Source organism: Myodes glareolus, chromosome 22 (genome assembly GCF_982192425.1).
Source record: "Myodes glareolus chromosome 22, mMyoGla1.1, whole genome shotgun sequence".
Classification (NCBI taxonomy): domain Eukaryota; kingdom Metazoa; phylum Chordata; class Mammalia; order Rodentia; family Cricetidae; genus Myodes; species Myodes glareolus.
In genome coordinates this window covers 11,414,012-11,427,756 of record NC_142047.1, presented here as the reverse complement: position 1 = coordinate 11,427,756, position 13,745 = coordinate 11,414,012, and the positions used below count along the sequence as shown (strand labels likewise).

At 45.2% G+C, this 13,745-nt stretch overlaps 1 protein-coding gene across 10 annotated transcripts in view; it reads right to left on the bottom strand.

Moving 5' to 3' along the window:
- Positions 1–647: 647 nt before the first annotated feature.
- Positions 648–13,745, bottom strand: part of Gab1 (GRB2 associated binding protein 1) — a 112,262-nt gene continuing 99,164 nt past the window's right edge. For 8 of the 10 annotated variants that reach the window (XM_048447538.3, XM_048447539.3, XM_048447542.3 and 5 more), the window contains 5 exons: positions 11,790–11,879; positions 10,588–10,681; positions 10,174–10,297; positions 6,634–6,756; positions 648–2,782 (listed from right to left, as the gene is read on the bottom strand). In XM_048447538.3, coding sequence (XP_048303495.2) covers positions 2,624–2,782; positions 6,634–6,756; positions 10,174–10,297; positions 10,588–10,681; positions 11,790–11,879 — 590 coding nt within the window. In that variant the 3' untranslated portion in view covers positions 648–2,623. The remainder of the gene's footprint in view (positions 2,783–6,633; positions 6,757–10,173; positions 10,298–10,587; positions 10,682–11,789; positions 11,880–13,745) is intronic. The other 2 variants (XM_048447540.3, XM_048447541.3) reach the window with 1 other exon arrangement.

Here is a 13,745-nt window from a genome sequence, read left to right as displayed (position 1 = left end):
TGTTTCCTTTCTTTTCTTGCATCACTTTGCATGCCTGGTGTCAAGGGAAGTCAGAAGAGGGTACTGGGTTCTCTAGAACTAGAGTTATGGAAGGCTGTGAACTACCATGTAGGTACTTGGGATCAAACCCTGATTCTCTGCAAGAGCAACAAGTGTTCTAACCTCTAAGCCATCTCTCTTGCCCCCTACCTGCTATGTATATATTCATCCATGTACATATTCATCCATGTACATATTCATCCGTGTAATAGTAATCCATGTAATATTCATGCGTGTACATATTCATCCATGTACCTATTCATCCAAGTACATATTCATCCACGCACATATTTAAAGAGATTATGTACTTAACAACAACAATGACAAGTTTTAAATTTACTTTAAAAACGTGTATGGGCGCTTTGCCTACATGGAAGTCTGTGCACATGTGTGCAGTGCCTGCAGGCTGGAAGAAGGTGTCAGATTCCCTGGAACTAGAATGACAGGCAGCTGTGAGTTGTACATAGATGCTCAGCTCGCATCCCAGTCCTCTGTACCAGAGCAGCCGGTGCTCGTAACCAGTGAGCCATCCCTCCAGCCCTCGGACACATTTTCTTGACACTTGTTACTTATTCACAGAAAATTACAAAAGAGCTCACACACCAAACTCAATCTTTTTTTTTTTTTATTTAAAAATCCACCTCAAAATTCAGTTCTGGGTTTTAGTTTTTGTTTAAAAAGAAGCGAACATTTAAAAGCATCCAATGTCACTAGTCTACAATTCACCTAGTTATGAACACTTGGCTTGTGGCCTGGAAAACAAGCACAGCACACAGATTAGGCACAGTACTGTGGCCAGTGGGCCAGAAATCAGGGCACATTGCGTATGCAGGCAACAGTTAAGAGGTCTGAACGGAGGGAGACAAGCCTCGGCTGTGGACATTCCATTCTGTGTCCCCTCCCAAGCCATTAGTGAGTCTCAGATCAATGCATAGAGATTGTATGTAACTTGGGCAGACAAGGGACAATGCTAGCTGCTTTCCAAGTCACATGGCAAAGCCAAGACAGACAAGTGCAATTACAGTGACAGTAATTCATGGTCTGAACATCCACACCACACGATGCCATGTTACAGGTGACAGAATCGCACCACTCCTTTGCTGGGTTCAGAGATCCAGCTGGGCGTATGCACGACAACAGGGTTTCACACAACAGCAAGGCTTCGATGGTTCGAGAACTGGGGCAGTGAATACAAATCACAGTACAAAATCCTTAATTCATTTACCCACCAGGGCGATAGGTGCTACTTACAAGGATCACTTAAAATGACATTTTCTTTTTTTAAATGCAGATATAAAACATTAATTGCATAGGGATTTAAATATAAGGCCAAGAAGAATATTAAGTAAAAAAATTATAGAAAGGGCACTATGGTGTCAAAAGAGAGGATTTCATTCTCAAGAGTAATAATCTTGAATTACTGTCTACTTAATTCAAAATCACAGTATGGTGCTGTAACTGACAGTGAATGCCAACGTTTCATTAATTCTAAACCAATATTAGGATTAACCCAAACCTCACTGGAGCTCTCTGTCTAAACCTGATCAGGGTATTGGCACGGCAGTGCCCTGTACGTACCTGATTAGTCACAGAATCCACCTTTTGCAAATAATGTTTAATACATGTGAACAAGGGTTAAGAGCAGACCATCAGTTCATCTGCAGGTGATTTGTGGGCCTAATAGTGTAACCGGAGCCAGTCTGGCAAAGGTGCAAGGTCCTACCCAGCAGAACCCTTCACACAATAAACCCAAAACACCAATTAACAAAAAACAACCAAGTTATACTATTAAAACCTAAGTATACATGAGCCAAAGAACTATGTCTTGACACCAGTATATACATCATCCCCGGTATTTTGGAAACCAACAAAGGAGAAGTCCAACTATATTCTACAGTTTAAGTTCATGGTTACCACCTTTACGGGAAAGCAAATTTGTGAACTACTTCTCATTTTAATGGTGTTAGCCTGTAGCTTCAACTGAAATTTCCAGAACTAAAAGTAGCTCATTTCATTTAGTATTGTTACATAGAGTAGTGTGAGGAGACAAAAGGAACTCCCAAGGGAATCTGTTAGGGTACGTCAGGAAGACCCAAGGGAATCTGTTAGGGTACGTCGGGAGACCCAAGGGAATCTGTTAGGGTACGTCGGGAGACCCAAGGGAATCTGTTAGGGTACATCGGGAAGACCCAAGGGAATCTGTTAGGGTATGTTGGGAGACCCAAGGGAATCTGTTAGGGTACATCGGGAAGACCCAAGGGGATCTGTTAGGGTACATTGGGAAGACCCAAACCAACATGGTCAATGAAAAAGTGCATCGCTATAGTAATACTACAGGCATGTTAGCTAGGGACAGATGTTTCTGTGAGAACTACAGCGCTATTTCCCCCACATTATTTACACGTTACAAACCCAATACCACACAGCACCATTTACAAGCTAATTTGCTTGACCACATCTGGGAGGTCCTTTTCTCCATCCTTGCTCGCTTGAGCTTCTACTGAGCGTAGAAATATCATTGCCCACGCTTGGCATCTGTCTTTTCCTCCGTTCCCACTTGTTCGGCAGTGGCAATGGTCAATCTTCACTTCACACTTTTGGTGGGAGTTTCCGATTCTGTCGACTGCCGACCATCCGTCCAGGCTTCCCGGGTGCTCTTCAGAGCCAGAGTCTTCTGCTGGTCCACCACAACGTAATCCACCCTCTCGTCGGCCGTGCTGCTGCCTGATCCCCTGCTCTTTTGCTAAAAAACAAAGAAATTGCCCCCAAAGTGCAATTTGTGAGAATGGTTCTGGGTGAAACTCAAAATCTAAAAGAGATACATATGATTTCATGGTAGTGCCCATCTTTCCTCCCAGGACTCCGGAGGCAGAACTAGGCAGGTGGATCTGAGTTCAAAGTCAGCCTGGTCTATGTAGAGAGCTCCAGATCAGCCAGGGCTACATAGTGAAACCCTGCTTCAAAAACAAACAAATATAGACAGAGATATGCAGTCCTGAAATTGCATACAAAAAAGACATTGCCCCAGTTTAACTGTATTGTCTGTCTGTACCTAACTTGATACTAATTTCTCTTAATTTAAAAATTATATAAAACCATTCAAACAGAAGAAATTCATCACAGATGAAAACCAGGTCCATCTAAAGCGCAGAGGCCAGAGTCTTCCCTTAGCTTATGTTTGACCTTTCCAGGCCTGGATCAGCACCAGGACCACCTGCTGCTTATTGTTAGCCCTAAGAAAGGTAATATTCAAAGGAAAACAAACTACAAAGGGGGATCCCCCTCAGCCCCTAATGTGCAACTAGATACAGGGTAACTGAAAACAAACAGGACTGGCAGTGCTATGTAGGGCTCACAAGGCAGGAGGTGGCTAGGATTTGAGGGCATGGTGAGGAGGGACAAGTCTATGCATGGCAAACGCCTTTGCCATGTACACGGATTGGTACAGTGCACGGGGGGGGGGGCGTAGGAGTGGGGGGATAGGGAAAAGAGTGATGCTGGGGTGGGGGGCTAGGGGAGGAGGGGAGCTTGGGTGGGGGGCGAGGTAAGGAGGGATGCTGGGGTGGGGGGCTAGGGGAGAAGGGATGCTGGGGGGCTAGGGAAGGAGGGGTGCTGGGGTGGGGGGCTAGGTGAGGAGGGATGCTGGGGGGCTAGGGAAGGAGGGGTGCTGGGGTGAGGGGTTAGGGAAGGAGGGATGCTGGGGTGGGGGGCTAGGGGAGGAGGGGTGCTGGGGTGGGGGGCTAGGGGAAGAGGGATGCTGGGGTGGGGAGCTAGGGGAGGAGGGGTGCTGGGGTGGAGGGTTAGGGGAGGAGGGATGCTGGGGTGGGGGGTTAGGGGAAGAGGGATGCTGGGGGGCTAGGGAAGGAGGGGTGCTGGGGTGGGGGGCTAGGGAAGGAGGGTTGCTGGGGTGGGGGGCTAGGGAAGGAGGGATGCTGGGGGGCTAGGGAAGGAGGGATGCTGGGGGGCTAGGGAAGGAGGGATGCTGGGGGGCTAGGGAAGAAGGGGTGCTGAAACTGAGACTCCGGATAAGCTGGAGAGCCTCTAAGGAAGCTGGTGTGGTCCTAGAGTAGTCATCTCAACTGGCTTCTAGAAGCAAAGGAACTAGAGTTGCTTTGTGCAGGAAATTCAGGTCCTCAAAGTTCAACCCTGAATTTGCAATAAAAATTCATAAACACACAAGGAGGCAAGCCATAAAGAATGTAGTCTAGCAGAAAGAATAAGCACAAATTCCAGCGTCTGAGGACTTCAGATACTGAAATTATTATATCAGACTATAAAGTATGTGCACACAGTATTAACGGGTTAATCAGAAAAGGTATCAAACACACAACAGAGAGAGATTAACATCAGTTAAAGCGAATCAAGTAGAATTTCATTTCAGAGACAAATACACAATAATCGAAAACAACAAAGAAACCAAAACCAAAATTCTCAACAAAAGAGAACTGAGAATTAGTGAATTTGGTGATAGAGCTATAAAAACCATCTAAAATTAGACAGAGAAGCCAAGGACAGAACAATCCAAGGATGTGGAAATAGAAGGTGTATGGGGTCTTAACTGGCAGGCGACACAGGAAATAAGCAGACACGCCATATGTAAAGCCGCAGTGACAGACTTTTTGAGACTTGAGAAAAAGTTATAAATGGGGGTGCGGTGGGTTGGGTAGCACTGTTAGCATCCAGGCACACGTTGGGAGCCTGGCACAGTGCATCACCTACCCTTCTGCGCATGGCTGACAGTATCCTGTCTCCTTAGGAGACAGTTCTATCTACTCCTGCTCTCGTCTTCCTGCCTCTCTCTGAGGAAGCAGCTCACTGTCTGTCTGTCTGTCACCTCCCCCTTACCCTGTCCTCAATAAACTCCACACTCAAGCTCTGTCTGTGGTGTGGCCTCTCTGTCTTTCACCTGCCACGGGACTCACTGAAGGTTCCACCTTGCAGGGTAATCATAACACAACTCCTGTAGAGTGGACCAGCGGAAAGAAGTCTATGTCTACACACACTCTCATGAAACTGTGAATTCAGACAGGGAAGAGCGACGCGGATGGGACACGTACAGAGCAAGACAGTAGACAGTGGAAGAGGGTCCCCACGTGGTGAAGAGGGTCAGGCAAGAATCAATCTCAATAGCTCAACTCCCTGCCAGCCCTGACAGTGTCCTTCCCAGGAAACTGAGTCTCTCATCCTCTTAGGAGACGGTGTCATGTTACCATGACAGCACTGAGCTTTCCTCTGTGCTGGTACAAATAATGACATCTTATGTAAGCAAACTCCCTAATTTTAAAGATTCAAGTTTATTATACTGAAAATTATCCAAATACGCCGTGGAATACTCCTCTTGTACACTGTAGAGATCTGTCACTTGAACTGGTTTAATAAAACAATGATTGGCCAGTATCTAGGCAGGAAGTATAGGCTTGTCGACCAAATAAAGAATGATGGGAAAGAGAAAGGTGACTGAAGAGCCCCCAGCCAGATAGCAAGATGTCCGTACTGAGAAGAGGTACCATCATATGGCAGGGTATAAATAAGGGATATGGGTGAACTTAAAATATAAGAGCTAGGTAATTATAAGCCTGAGCTATTAGTTGGGTACTTATAAGTACTATTAACTCTCTGTGTGGTAATTTAGAAGCAGCTGCCGGGTATCTGGGACCTAGCAGCTCTGAGACAGGAAATTTCCGCCTGCATAATTATGTGTGGGGGCGGGGGAGGAAAGAAATGTGATCTCAACAAAACCTGTTTCTGAAATAGAGACACAACTTGAAAAAATCATCCCAACAGAGCTCTATTACAGGGACTTCTACAGGATGTACTGCAGTGGGGATGAATGAAGGAGAGACACATAGGGGAATGTAGGAAACACAACTTACAGAACCAGGAGCTGGAAAGGCACTGGGGCTAAAAGTGTACACTGCTCTTGCAGAGGACCTGAACTGGGTCTTTAGTGCTCACATAAGGAGGCTCAGAAGCATGTGTCACTTCGGCTCCCCTCTTCTGGCCTCTGACGAGCCATGCACTCATGTGCATATACCCACACACAGATGAAAAGTTAAAATATATATATATATATATATATATATATATATATATATATATAATTTTACTGTTTAATCCATAGGTTTGATAGAAATTAAAATTTAAGAAAACAAAATCAGCACATGATTTGAGCCATATTTTCTTTTTCTTTCTTTTTTTACAGAGGGTCTTTCTATGTAGAACTGGCTAGTCTGGCATTCTCTATGTAGACCAGGCTGGCCTTGAACTCAGAGACCCTCCTGCTTTGGCCTCCTGAAGGCTGGGATTAAACGTGTCACCACCATGCTCAGCTAAGCCACATTTCCTTCATTCTAGAGAGAGTGAAAGGATGGGCAAACTCTGAATTTGTTAAGTAATCATGTCTACAGTAACCACAGTAAGTGGAAAGTGTAAAACTCCCACACCTCGACAACGCTAGCATCTTCGTAATTCTGCAGCTTGTGACTTAGAAAACGACAGTCGCGAAATTTCCATCAGGCCCCTAAAACTTCTCCAAAGAAGACGGTCTTTCAAAGTGTGCTTGAATTACTTACAGGGCACGTCCGTCTCACTTACCTTCCGTGGTGGCGTGGATTTCCCGGAATCTAGGTCTAGATCTAGGTATTCGACTTGTTTATCTCCCTTGGGCTTGACCATGGGGCTGCTCCCTCCATCAAGGCTGTTACTGCCAAAGAGATTCTGAAAGCACAGAACAGCGACCAGTGGGCAGACGTTCAGGAGATATGCTCTGCTCCCTCTCTTTTTTCCCCCATGGAACGGAAAAGAGTCACACTGTGTTGTCCAAGACTGGTCTTGAACTCCTGAGCTCTATTTCAAACTTAGTTAAAGCAAGACCTGACCTAGGCGAGCCCCCAAGCCGCAGTAGGAAGCAGCCGTATTTCTCAGTGGTGGAGCTAGCCACTGGTAAGTGTCCCTTGCTCAAGTAAATAACCCCTTCCCCATGCTTGTACAGGCAACCCAGCCAGGCACATGTGCACACGAAATTGTCAGGAGCAATAATAAAAAATATTTAGACAACAAGCCACACATAACTGCAAAAGCTGAAGCAAGCATTCTTTTGTTTGTTTGTTTTGGTTTTGGCTTTCTGAAACAGGGTTTCTCTGTGTGCAGCTCTGGCTAGCCTGGAACTGGCTCTGTAGACCAGGCTGGCCTCCAACTCAGAGATCCACCTGCCTCTGTCTCCAAGTGCTAGGGTTAAAGACGTGTGCCACCGCTGCCTGGCTGTTATATTTTCAAATGAAGGGAGCCTGGTAAAGACTAAGACAGTTTTAGAAGATTTGCCTATGTGCCCAGCTCAATTACATTTTTATAGAGAGGAACTCTCATGTGTCCTGCTTTTTAAAGGGGGAGGGAGGGGTTGTGAAGAGGTAAGGAGGGAAATAATATGACCAAATATATTGCATGGAAAATTTAAAAATAAATATCTACATTTAATTTTAAGCTATTTGGAGAAAGATACATCCGAGTATGTTAACTAAAGCTGTGGATCATGACTGTACTTTCTTCAGTTGAGGACCTCTCTCTCAGCCTGATCTCCCCCTCATATCAAAGGAACTACATGATAAAGGGACTCTCTAAAATCAGGCAGCAAACCCGGAAGACAGAGGGCAGCACTGAGAGCAAAGAAGCTTGAGGTGGAGAAGTGGACAGACTTTGGCAAGGACTTCCAGTGGCACACCTCACGGACGGGGAGCATCTGGATGCCCAGGGAAAATGGCAGACACGCCCCTTCTCCTAGGTTATGAAAAGAACAAAAGCCCGCAATGCAATCACAATTCTTTCCCTCTAGGAAGGCACTCTGAACTTGGAGTGTGGGTAACGCTCTGTCTGAAGGTGACCCATGCAAACACACATTTCACCTTTCCCTGGCTGGGGCAGTTTCTACAGTACTTTAAGCTGTAAGAGTGATACATAAATTTCTAGTTCTGCACAGTTAATTCCAGTTGGCTGTTCCTCAGAGGACTGGTCAGCACTCCTAGCTGAACTCTGTCTAATTAACAGCAGAGCTGGGCTTTCTTCTCATCCCAACGTGGGGCTGAAATTCAGCTTCTAAAAGGAAGTCTATGGGCTCTTTTTCCAGCCTTAGTGGAGAACAGCCCATCTCCACACTAGCCTTCCACCCAGTATTTTCCCCACATAGGTTTTCACAGAAATTCCAAGATCCTGAGACTCACTGTAAGCACTATGCACATGAAGTAACAAAATAAAGCAATAGTACTAGGTTTTTCTAATGTTCTAAGAAATATGCAGAATTGATTGATGGATTTTGTCATCATCTAACAACATTTATGGTAGTAGTGTTGGACCATGACTCAAATTTTTGACAACCTATTAATATTAAGGGTTCATTTGATGAATGTGCGATCTGTACACACAAATCAGATGTAGTATGAAACTGTCCTAACTTTTTGGAGACTATTAATGTTTTTACACTTATTTAATAAATCCAAGAGCATAACAGATCCTGTGAATTCCTGTCTACACATTGTGTTATAACAGTTAAGAGTTCTGAGGAATCTTAACAACCACATTCTTTTCTAATGAAGGGCCATGTGGGCCACTGAGTCCTGGCAGCTGGTGGCATGGGGAGCTACAAAGAACACAGTTGGCTTTTTGATTGTGCCTGGCACACAGCTATTTCCACTTGAAAAAAAAACAACAACTGTATATGTATATATGTATGTCTTTGCACATGGATGTCTGCATGTGTGTGTGGGGACTCACAACGACCAGCAGAGGGCACCGGATCTCTTGCGGGTAGAGTTATTGCCATGAACCATCTGAAGTGGGTGTTGGGAATTGAACTCTGGTGCTCTTGGCTGCTGGGTCATCTCTCCAGCCCCAGCTCATGCTTGTTTGGACATACTAGACATACAAAAGTACTTTCCTGCCTTAATGCCATAAGGTACACACAATTCTTAATTTCGTTTCCTCTGTTTGACTTCTGATTGTAATGCCTTTCTTTCTAGTCCTTCCTTTAGTTGAACTGAAAGATCACCAGAGACCTTCTGCATAAGACAGTTCTCCCAGATGCCTGTCATAACCTGGTCCTGGAGGATTTAATTGTACTACAGCTGGGGATGTTTTAAATGAACTACAGCTGGAACGGCTGTGAACTCCTAGAGTATGGATGTGAAATGCCCTTCAAAGGGTGATGTGTGGGAGGACTTGATCTCACAATACTGAGAGGTGGTGAGATCTTCAAGAGGTGGGGTCTTTATTTATGTCACTGGGGTCACATCCTGAAGAGGGTGTGAGATCTTGGCTCTTTCTCACTTGGATACAGGTAAGGATGCTGTGGGAGCTCCTTCCGCTCCTTCAGCCAATAGCCTTTAAGATACCAGCCCACTTGAACGTGGTCTCATTTGCTTTAAAAAGCAGCGGTAGCCGTGTGCTCGTTCTCTTGCTTCCGGCTCACTTCAGGCTACTTGTGCAGAGGGCTGTTGTCTGGGCCGGTGATCTGTAAGTTTATTCCCTTTAAATAAACAGCCATTTGATTAATCATGATTCCAAACTGGTGTGGGATTGTTTGTGACTTACGCCTTCATAAGGAGGCAGTAGGTCTGCCACATGGGTCACCACAGGCCCAAAGCAACAAAACTGAGCAACCCCGGACACTCAGCACTCCAAGTAAAATAAACCTTCTCAGCCAGGCATGGTGGCACACACCTTTCATGCCTTTAATCCCAGCACTCTGGAGGCAGAGGCAAGCAGATCTCTGTGAGTTTGAGGTCAGTCTGGTTTATAGAGTGAGTTACAGGGCAGGCTCCAAAGCTACACAGAGAAACCCAGTCTCAAAACCAAGCAAACAAACAAATAAACCTTCATTCTTTATAAGCTGGTTGTCCCAGGAATTCTTTACAACAGGGCAGAGCTGCCACAAAACCCTTCATGTTTTTCAATGATTTACAATGATAACGCAGAACAATTTGACCTCAGCTGGCATTAGACCTTAAAAGAGCAAAAATACTTTAAAGGGAGCCTTGGATTGTCTAGGCATAGGAAGAAAGATGGGAGGGTAGAAGCGTGCAGATGGTCAGCGCGGTTTAAGCCGCACTGGTTTCACAGGGAGACATGGACGAGGGCTGCACGTACCGAATCTTCGCCGGGCAGGTTTGGGTTCATGGGGACGTAGTTCTCCTCACTGTCGTGGGAGTCGCTGCTGGATGTCGTGCTGTGCACAGAATCCGGCCGAGGGGACAAGGGGAATCTAGAGGAGCTAAGGAAAGAGCACCATGAACACGAGGAAGAGCTGTCCAGTCACTGCAGTATACACCGACACGACAACACGCATCCTTTCCAGACCACTGGTTAGTTTACAGTTGCATACTGGACATTTTTATTATAACACACGAGAGTTCTGACTTTGTAGAACCTTGGTAGGGGAGCTTCTCTGGGCTGTTGTTTGGCCTATTGCTCGTGAAATAGGCATTTTATCAAGTTATCTCATAAAACAGACCATTTTAATTGTCCCGCTGACAGACTTCGTGTTTTGAGCAAAACACTTACTCCCGAGCGAAGCTCCTGGTGATGGGGGATCTGACTGGGGCTTGCAGCTCTTCCCACTCTGGCAGGGGCTTTATTTCCAGAGGTGCTGGCTTGGCTAGAAAGAAAGAGAAGAGAAGGTGCATAAAACCTCGAAAACCAAACAAGATCCTCTCAGTTTCACAATTTATGCTTGGCAGGCAGACACTGTCTTACGAATGATAACAAGGCCTGCAGTGTCAGAGTTAAACACTCAGGGACAAAAGCTAAAACTTTCGATGCATGACCGTCAGTCAGCTCAAGGTCCAGACTACGACTACGTGTCATTTCTTAATGCGAATACACACCTTGTCAATAGAAATTAAATAAGGATGTAAAAGTATGAATTCCTTTAAAGTTGCTGGGCTCTATTCTCATCAAACCATTGTTTTATAAATTTAATCTACAGGGGCGGGGGATTTAAGCTTCTGTGTAAAACTCATTCCCCAGTACTGAAGCATCAGCGGACAGCAGCACACGTAAAATGACGTGCCGAAATCACCGGAAACTTCGCTAGATCCCAAACCCAAGGATCATCAACTTGTTCAAAAATATGTAATCTTAATCAGCTATCTCACACATACCATGAGAGCACCAGGTAGTCATTTCAAAGCTGCAGATCGCATGGGCTCCCAGCTCAAGCATGATGAAGACGGTTACTGAATCTGAGTCAAGAGCTTTACCAAGCCATAGCCTTAAAATAGACACCTTCAGCATAATGGCTGAATGAAGGTGATTTTTCTTCAAGTTTCCTTTATTTATTTTTATTTTACATAGAAAGGTGAATAAGAGTTCAGCTGTCAATTTCTAAGTTATGCCATGGTAAAAAACACTGAAACTACTTTTTATTCTATTTCAGAACAGAAAACACATATACACAAAGACAGGAGACAACCGGGGCTCACAGCAGCCCATAAAGCAAAGGTGAAACAGCCTGCTGCTGCCTAGAAAGTTAAGGGATAACGCAGAGACAAGGCTGACTATAGCTGACATGTAATCAAATGATCCCCACGCTGCCTCTGCCCATGGAACAAAGAGACTCACTGTGCATCACGAGCTGCATTCTCTTTAGAGCAGCACACTGGGAAGCAGCACCACTAAAGCTCCCCTTTCCCTTCTCCTTTCTTCTGAATCAAAAAAAAAGTATGAAAATAAATAGATTCCCAATGCCCCAATTAGGTACATACCCTTTCTTCTTTTAGCAAAGTCAGCTACGGTTTGTGAATCAGTTCGCTCTAAACCATGGGGTTTGGGTCTTAAAATTTTAGGACTCTGACCTAATTGGTAAAAAGAAGACTCTCTTATTATAACGTTTTTTTTTTTTTATTTGAAAATGGATTCTGTTAAAAAAAAAAAAAGCCACAGAGCCATGTGCAGAAGTGTGACATAATAAAAGCACAGACAAAAACTTGTTAGTGAAAACCATTCCCGTCTCGCGAGACACGATTCATGCTCAGTACAATGAAAGAGAGGAAGCTGCATGCTATGGCGTGACAGGCACCGGGGACAGAGGGGGTCGGGAAAGGGACAACCAGCTGCTTGGCCTTCTTTTCTTGAGGACAAGGAGGAAGACCGTGTGCCGTGTTAGCATTTCTTGTAACATGTCTTAGAGAACTAGACAACGCAAGAGGCTAAATGAACATGACAAGCGGTTTCCTTAGGCTTCCCGCTGCTCAGGGACGCAGCAGCCTTTACTGTGTTCCTCTATGGAGAACCGGGTGGCTTATCCACTGGAGTTCAGTATTGCTCTCCAGCTCAGCTTGCGATCTCAGAGCTCGCTGGAGTCCACGGTCACACACGGCACCAATCTACTCAAATGAAGCAGAGAGGTGCCCAGGACCGTTCTTAGATGCAGAGCTCTTACTACTCTGAGTATATACGGATGGGGACATCACCTGTCTGAACACAACAGACCGCTGGCACAAGGAGGGTCTAGTATGTAACCATCCAAACTGCTGTTGGTGTTACCTACCGTGTGTTGTTCACCCGGTGGTTGTCTGAAGGGCAACAAAGTTTTACTTTGTTCCTGAACTTTTCTCCTCAGTACTCTCCAAACCTTTGTTTGTTTGTTTATTTAAGACAGGGTCTCCCTACACAGCCCTGAAACTCATTATGTAAATAATGACTAGACTTGACCTCACAGAGGTCTGCCTGGTTCTGCCTCCTGATGCTGGGATTAACCAAAGGCATGAGCCACTGCGCCAAGCTGTACTCTCCAAAAGTTATCTGTGTCTGTGGTTAAATAATGGCTGCTGTCTTGCTCTGGTTTCTCGCATTTCTGCAGCTCCATACTTCAGCTGCCTGCGATTGCTGTCCAGTACTTAATGGGTCACATCTCCAAGCCAAAGCCTTAGCAGGGCAGCACAGGGGCTCAAAACCTCAGAGCCGTGTGGGGAGCCTGGCTCCTTGGAGCAGCTGCAGCTGGACTAAGCATGTTAGGGAAGAGAGAGCTATGCAATGAGAGGCGTTAAAATAGAAGGAACAGTTCACCCAGGGGGATGAGCGCCTGTGTGAGCTCAGGCCTGGTGGCTCCTGCCCAGAATAATCTTGGTTATGAAAAGTCGTGACACACTTATATAAACAACAATAAAAACAAACAAACAAACAAACAAAAACTATGCCTTAAAAAACAGGATTGCAATCTTCGGATGTCCGTTCTCCTGTTTCTACCAGGACAAACAGGGCCCGAGGTGTCCACAGACAAAACAGAATCCGCAAGGATCTGACAACTGCTTGTTTCCTGACGGCTGCTGAACTTATGAGAAGCTTAGCTATCTAGGAAATTACTTTGTTTTAATGTTTTTTCCCCCTGTGTTTTTGTTTCATATTTTTTTTTTTCGGGAAGGGACCAGTGTCAGATTAGTAAGCAGAAAAAGGTCCCATCTACGTCCCTTTAAATTTCTTCTATTAAAATCTTATTGTGGCAAACAAAACAAAAGTATGCTTAGAGGAAGAAAAATTAGAACGAGTTTACTATTTGGGTTTCTATTTCATTGGTTTGACTTTCGAGACAGGGTGTCACTGTGTAGCCTAGCTGTCCTGGACCGCACTCTATAGACCAGGCTGGCCTTGAACCCCCTGCTGTGTTGGACAGTACAACGGGCACCCACTTACTTCCCATGATCACCCCAGACCTGAGATGG